Source organism: Triticum aestivum, chromosome 5D (genome assembly GCF_018294505.1).
Source record: "Triticum aestivum cultivar Chinese Spring chromosome 5D, IWGSC CS RefSeq v2.1, whole genome shotgun sequence".
In the NCBI taxonomy this organism is placed as follows: domain Eukaryota; kingdom Viridiplantae; phylum Streptophyta; class Magnoliopsida; order Poales; family Poaceae; genus Triticum; species Triticum aestivum.
In genome coordinates, this window is record NC_057808.1 from 287767289 (window position 1) to 287775348 (window position 8060).

Here is an 8060-nt window from a genome sequence, read left to right on the forward strand (position 1 = left end):
TTGAAAGCAGTGGTTTTATAACAAGGACGCAAGACACATACTTGACCATGATAATTCGGTAAAGGTACTTGAAGGACTAAAATTTTGGACGTCAAATCCGAACAATTAAGGCCTTGACGGAGTTGTGGCACCCAACCAAAAGCCACCATGAATTCATTTGGAGCTAGCCACACCGTTGGGGGCTTGTTTCAGGGAAGGTTGTCAAAAAGAGGCCAGAGACCACCTATGGAGTGGCGGCACTGGAGGGGAGGCAACCCTAGTTTTCCGGTCAACCTCCCGTCGCCAAACTTGCTGGACAGCCAATTTTTCACCAGGTCCAAGTCGTTACCTACGTTTTACACATGTCCAGCAAACACATGGTCATATCCATCTCAAACAGCGCCAAGAAAGAGAGAATTAAATTTCATGACAGCGTGACCGTGCCTGAAGTCCAGAAAACGACGTCAAATCATTCAAACAAAACGGACGCCTGGTCTCCGCTGTAGAGATCTATCCATCCATCTAACCAAAAGTGGGGCGTTGGCATCCAACCGCGGGCCTGAATCAGTTATGTGGACCAGACAAGCCCACACCTGTCATCCATCTCATGTTTGACCAGACAAGAGAAAAATTATGAGAGGCTAAAACAGGTCACCTCACCTGCCACATATTTCCAAAGAAAATCATCTCGATAACTGCTTTCCTTGTATTTACAGCCTCCTTCCTACAGGCATGAAATGATCTTCTCACCGCTTCTAGGGCAGTAGGATCATTCCACCCATGCTGGTAACTTATCTGGAGCTATTCTACCTTCAAATGATCCCATCCGGTGCAAGCATCCTAGCTCTAACCTTCCTTCCATATATTTTACAGTCCCAAAATTCTTACTGTCCTACGGGCGGGTTTTTTCGGTTCGGCGCCATCCGTCACGAATTCTTCCCCCTTTTCATGTCCCTAGGTTCATGGCCCAGGTGATGACTCTGCAGGAGATCCGAAAGCGTGATCTTTCCACAGTTTCCAGAGTCCAGCCTCTGGAACTGCTCCACGATCATCTTGATGTCCTTATCCGAAATCTTCCCCATCTCTTTCAGCTTGTAAACCACAAATTCCGATTTCCTGAAACAATGTGCAAATGCAGAACATCATTAACCAATACAGCTACTGCAAACAAGCAAGCTGTGTCCAAAATGGAACTAAGCAATGCTCTTCCAGGAAATGTGATGGAAACACTACGTATTTGTTATCATTAGATGACAGTGCTCAACCGTTCTGGCTGTGTAATAATTGTTACTAAAAGTATAACAACATAAGCATTTCGAGAAAATTGCCTATTTGCGTTGGCACCAAATTAGAAGTAAATTACTAAATGTGGGTGGAATATGCAGCTTCACGGGTACAAAGCAGTATGATGCAATCAGCAGCCTAAGCAACACTGATTTACTATTGCAATCCAAATTATTGTGTATTGTGTTCGAATGACAACTGCTGTATAATGCTAAGGCAGCCATTAAAGGGTGCAGCTTCCATCTTTTATTGCTTATAAGCGCGCTCCATTTTCATTTTTGTAGTGTTAGACGCAAATCACTTGGATGCATACATGCCAAACTCAAGCAAACGATAAAATGCTTCTCAACAAAATGTTCAAATCAATGTGCTAAGAAATGGATGCAAAAACAAATCATTTACCAATTCAAAATAAATTAAGTTTACTAAAATGGAATGAATATACAATTAAAATACACACCAAAGGCCACTACATTTTCTATGTTGATGATTGGTGAGAACCACTAGATTTTCAACGTAGATAACAATTGAGAACCATACTAGCCAACCATAGAAAAATACATGAAGATGAGTGTAGCTGTGAAGTCTAAGGGTTAACATCAATGGTTTCTGAAATAATTGCACATATAAAATATATAATTAAATGCATTACTGAAACATTATCAAGATAACTGACTGGATATACTATAGGTGCAATACACAAAGTATAGCAAATAACAACTCTTAGCGCTAGGCTGAAAGCAAAGAATTGGACATTATACAAGAATGCTATGTTTGGAAGAAAAATAGCTTTATACATGTTGGGATTTTTTTCCTTTTCTTTTTGAAGACAAGTCAAATGTGATAGAAATCAAGCCTTATTCTGCAGATCCTAACAAGCGATAGAATCATGAAAGAAATGTGCTGCAGGGCACAATTCTCTCTTCCAACTTAAAAGGAAGACCAAGGCTTCCAACAGTCCAACTTAAAAGGAAGACCAAGGGGGTGAGCTATTGCAACACAAAGTACTGTATCTTGAATTCCCCTATTCATATACATTACAGAATAACTACAGAATTCACCATCTCAAATTTTCAATACAGTGTGCATATTTTTAAAACTACCTCATAATCATAATCATCAATTATCCCTGATTAATTTATGCTTAGTGAAGTTCTACAGCAGAAGCAATTTTTGTGTGTGTGTCTGCAGTAGGAAGAACCTCAGCAAACTATGTGAATACCTCAGTATAAGAAAAACAGGATATGGTATAGCTTCATAACTAATGGAAATGGAAATATCTTTCATTATGATAAATGATTGTACTACAGCGTGCATATGATGATAAATAAACAACATTATGGACAATGTGTTGTCTTGTATAAGGACATTACCAAAATTAATTGCTCTCTTGCAAATTAATATGTACCCTAACATAATGCATTTCTGATGGGCTCAGGGTTGTCATACAACACAAAACATGTTTGAGTTACCAAAACAAGCACAAAAGTCAGCAATACAGTAGTCATAAGTTGATTCATTTACTCAGTACTAAAGATTCCACTAAAATTTACAATTGTATTTTACTAATAAAAACCATCCTTCCCTCACACGCCATACTTTACATAGGTAACCATTTCCGGGTTCTATCATGGCACGCTTCTGAGTTGAAAAGGCTGTCAAGCTCTTTAGATTTAGTGCTCTTGCCATCTTACAGCCCTTTAATTGCGCACTATAATATTTAAAAATAATAATTCATCACAGAAATATACATAGAAACATAAGCAAAATACAACGACCAAATAATCGATTCCACTAACATGGCTAGATAACCGATTTCATAATTTTGTTCATGCTATATGCCAACATAAAATAAGTTGTGTGGGCATAATTCACCAGAATCACAACTGATAGATGGTATATATAATTATTATACACCGTATTCAAAGTCGTCTCCTTTTCAGATCACATATTATTCTATTACAACAATAGTAACCCGGCTCCAAATACCATGTTCTTCACCCCATTTTCAGATTTTCCATTTGAGCAAATTCAAAATGCAGTACAAAACAAATCATATATCAAGTACTAAGCTGAGTAAGAAAAATAAATCAAGTAGTATTAATTTGAGCCATTATTTTATCGTTTCCAGATTTTTACCTTTATGTTAAGCACAACACAACTGTTAGGAACACCCTATTGTAAAAAATAAGCCACAAAACCTATCAGCTCATTTGTGGAAATTATAACAGTATGTCAGCTAGTGCTAATAATATACCTACTGTCCACTAGCTGGCATGAAGATATTCTGTGACTTGTGAGTTGAGGTATGACTATACTGTTACTGAATGCCAGAGCTTTTGATAATGTCATGATGTGCTGGTTTCCAACTGACACACATGTTGCTTACTATCCGCAAATCAAGTATAGCTAGTAAAGCATCTTTGCAGGGACGTAATACTTTCAGAATCGTTGTACATGCTAAATTGCCGAATGAAATTCAATAGGGGAATTGGTCAATGCAGGCATGAAAATAAGGTTTGATACCGCGATAACTTACGTGACATAGCCATTGTTGTCGATATCTGCAGCGAGAAACTCTGACACGGTCATGTCTCTGGACAACACCCAGTTGGCCATTGCACGGTGCCTCTTGTCGATCCTCATCTCCGCCAAGTAGAGGAATGCCCGTGCCACGGCTAGCGTGGACACGAGAAGCCACCCAGAGGCAAAAAGGCGGCCCTGCAGTGTCCGGAACGCGTGATCGCCGTATCCGACCGTGGTCACCGACATCACTGCAAGGTACACGGCATCGAGCCAGCCCATGTTCTCCACCTTCCTGAGCACAGTGGCCCCAATGCCGACGCAGATGGCCACCACACCAAGCGCGAGGGCGACCTTCATGCGCACGCGCATTCGGCCCTTCTTGATGTCGAAGATGTAGTTGTGGCGGTGCTTGCGCGCAGAGCGGGGGTTCTTGATCGCGGTGATGAGGAGGTGCTCTTGGAGGTCGAGCACATAGGACACCATGCCGGAGAGGAGGATGTCGACGAAGCCGAAGCCGATGAGGACGAAGGATATGGCGAAGAGCTTGGCGGCAGGGCTGGCCGGGGTGATGTCCCCGTAGCCAATTGTGCAGAGCGTGACGATACAGAAGTAAAGGGCGTCGACGACGGGGTGGGTGGGCCCGGCGGAGGATGTGAAGTTGGCCGGGAAGGCGGCGTAGAAGGAGACGCCGAGGCCGAGGTAGGCGAGCAGGAAGAGGAAGGCGTGCAGCACGATGGCCGGCCTCCGCGGCGGCGGTGGCGGGTTCTGGTGGTCCGCCTGGGCGGAGGCGGCGAGGACAGCGGCGCTGAGCGGCGCCATGGCGGGCGCGGTGCGGGAGCGGTGGAGGTTGGTGCGGCCGCTGATTAAATTGAAGAGTGAGGGCGTGGTGGGCTGGGGCTGGCCCTCCTCGTCGGAGGGCGGGGAGGAGGAGCAGGACGGATGGTCGTAGTCGCGGAACGGGTCGGCGTGGCCGACGGAGATGCGGCGGTAGTGGCGCGCGGACGACGGCAGCGGGGGCGGGGGCGGGGGCGGCGGCGGCGTGTCGTGGGGCCCGAAGATGAGGCGGTCCTTGTAGGAGGAGGCCGGGGAGGGGCAGGGCGAGGAGGGCGGCCCGAGGTCGAAGTTGGAGACCGTCGCGTGCTCCGGCAGCGGGTGGAGCGGCTGCGGCGCCGTGGTGGGGAGCAGCGGCTCCGTGTCCATGGCCGGACCGCCAAGGCCGGGGCTTTCTTCCCGGATTCCCGATGAATATCCTCGGGGATTCGTGATTCCTGCGTCCGGCGCGAGATTCGTCGGGATTTTGAGCGAGGGGGACGGGGCGCGATTCGGGTTCTTATTGCCGGGGGCCGCCGGTGGGGATGCGGTGATTGATGGAGGAGGAGACGGTGGAGGCGGAGGCTGCGGGACGTTGGCGATGGCCACTTGACGACGGCGATGCCCCTATATTTCCGACTGCTAATTTTGTCCCGTTTCTCGGGCTTATATTAATTATAATTAAAATGAGATCGGTTGATTTGTTTATGGTCCATCGATCTCGTGAGCGGCGGGAGACGGATCGATGATGCAACGCAATAATAGCATCCGAGCGGAATAAGGAAGGGAAAGATGAGATGAGGCGAGGGCACGTCTCATCTTTGTCTCCGTCACTGTCAGCTAGGTTTGGTTTTGTGACCGTGGAAGCCGTTGGATTGAGTATGTAAGCAACTGTTGAGGAATTGTCCCACGCGTTGGTATAGTCCCAACGTCCTCGGCTGTGTTTCTTCACAAACGATTGTACAGTATATATGATTTCCATTGATACATTAAACCTAGTAAAATCGATACAAATTACGATAAATCAAAACAAAATGAAGACCAAGAGCAACAAGGATTCTTTATTAAAAGCAAAAAAGAACATATGTAAAAGTTATTTTCCAACTTAAAAAAACATGAGGTTTTCAAGAGTCATGGTCTTTGCTTCATGCATTGCGACGGAGAATATAATACAAATGTGGACATTTGGAATTCAGGAGGCGTCCGGTACAACATCGCTTCTACACCTTTGCAGCGCCACGCGGTTCTGACATGGAAGTTACTTCATCTACGTGCCAGGTGCATATCCAGGTTCCTCCATCTCCTCGCGACGAGTTGTCCGCGGAGGCCATGTGAACCAACGGAAAGGACGTCGCAAGAAACTAGCGTCTCTTGCGGAGCAAGTTTTCCTACTTGCTCGGTTATCTCGGATGTGGACTCTGCACGCTACCAAGTGTGTTCACGCACTGATAAAAGCTTAAGATGTTTGGTATGGTTACGTCACGGTATGCACATTAGACATGGTCCTTAGCTGGAACATGTGCCATGAAGAAGATAATTTGGACACGTCGGCACAGGGTTCATGAAGGATAGAACTTGAGGGAAAAATATAGAGATGAATTGGTGATAGAGAAAAATTGTTGACAATTACATTGACTGTCAGCGATGAAGGATAGTTTATCATCATCCCACAAAATGAAGGTTGCAAAAAAGGCAAACAAGAGAGGAGTAGAAGAGTCTAACTGTAAAAATATAGTAAGATCTTTTAGAGTATCATCATACACCGATGACAATTTATGTAAGTCAATCCAGAAAGGCAGAAAAAGGGCTTTAAAGAAATGCAGAAAAGGAAGAAAAGACAACGAAGGAGATAAAAATTATGTAGTGAAAAATAATAGCAAGAAAATGGGTTTAAATGAGTTAGTTTCCGATAATTCAATTTGGTGCCCGGGCTGATCAACACCTGGTGAAAAGTATAATCGAAAAATAGCAAACAAAAAAATGATTTACATTATGGTGCAAGATGCTCAAATGCGTGATGTTCTTGCAAAATTTCAAGGTGTTTGGACATTTGAAGAGCTCGTGGCAAAAAAGACAAAATCAGGCGTGAACAGTATTGCTTTCAAAAGTTTCTAAGACACCTGAAATTTGTCTTTTTTTTCAGGAGATCCTTGAATGTACAAACTTCATCAAATTTTACATAGCCATCACGCACATAAACATCTTGCACTACAATTTTCATTTCTGGAAATTTTGAGTTTTTTTTGCCATTTAAAACAATTTTACTGCTCGCACCCGGGCTTAGCTGAGCCCGGTTGCAGAATAGCCACGTTCGTTACTTTCTCCTCGCGATGCATATCCAGGTTCCTCCATCTCCTCGCGATGAGTTGTCCGCAGAGGCCATGTGAACCAACAGAAAGGACGTCGCAAGACACTAGCGTCTCTTGCGGAGCAGGTTTTTTCTGTTTGCTCAGTTATCTCGGACGTGGACTCTGCACGCTACCAAGTGTGTTCATTTCGCCCTTGCTAACCCTATTACGTGACACGCTGATAAAAGCTTAAGATGTTTGGTATGGTTATGTCACAGTATGCACGTTATACATAGTCCTTAGCTGGAACATGTGTCACGAAGAAGATGAGGTGGACACGTCGACAAGGTTCATGAAGGATAGAACTTGAGGGGAAATATAGAGACGAATTGGTGAGATTCATAACTACATCGACGGTCAGCGATGAAGGATAATTCATAATCATCCGGCAAAATGAAGGTTGCAAAAAAAGATAAATAAGAGAGGAGTGGAAGAGTCTAACTGTAAAAGTATCATCATGTACCGATGACAATTTATGTAAGTCAATTCCGAAAGGCAGAAAAGAAAGAGAAAACAATGCAGGAGATAAAAATTGTGTAGTGAAAAATAATAGCAAGAAAATGAGTTACTTTTCGATAATTCAATTTGGTGCCCGGGGTTGATCTACACCCGGTGAAAAGTAAAATAAAAAAGCGAAAAGAAAATAATTTTTTATTATGACGCAAGATGCTCAAATGTGCAATCTTCTTGCAAAATTTCAAGGTGTTTGAACATTCGAGGAGTTCGTGGTAAAAAGACAAAATCGCATGTCTGTTTTCAAAAGTTTATAAGACATCCTACTTTTTTCACAGAGTTCCTTGAATGTCCAAACTTCTCAAATTTTACATAGAAATCACGCACATGAGCATCTTGCACCACAAATTTTATTTTATTTTGAGTTTCTACCATTTAAAACGATTTTACTGTTCACACCCGGGCCTAGCTGAGCCGAGGTGCAAAATAGCCACGTCCGCTACTTTTTTAGTCTTTCTTTTTCATAAGTCAGCACTGTCGGAATGACCACTTGGCAGCGTAATTAAACATTTTATGTTGATAAAAAAATGCACGTATATTCTTAGCGCTCAGTTCATTTCCGCCGCGCTGATTTGACCTATTATAAGCACGAAAAAACAA

At 43.6% G+C, this 8060-nt stretch overlaps 1 protein-coding gene across 1 annotated transcript; it reads right to left on the bottom strand.

Moving 5' to 3' along the window:
* Window positions 1–610: 610 nt before the first annotated feature.
* LOC123121142 (two pore potassium channel c) lies at window positions 611–5263 on the bottom strand. Its single transcript, XM_044541071.1, has 2 exons — window positions 3803–5263; window positions 611–1095 (listed from the first exon to the last, which is right to left on the bottom strand). The coding sequence occupies exons 1-2, from the start codon at window positions 4987–4989 to the stop codon at window positions 906–908; spliced, it is 1377 nt and encodes a 458-aa protein (XP_044397006.1). The 5' UTR covers window positions 4990–5263; the 3' UTR covers window positions 611–905.
* Window positions 5264–8060: the final 2797 nt, after the last annotated feature.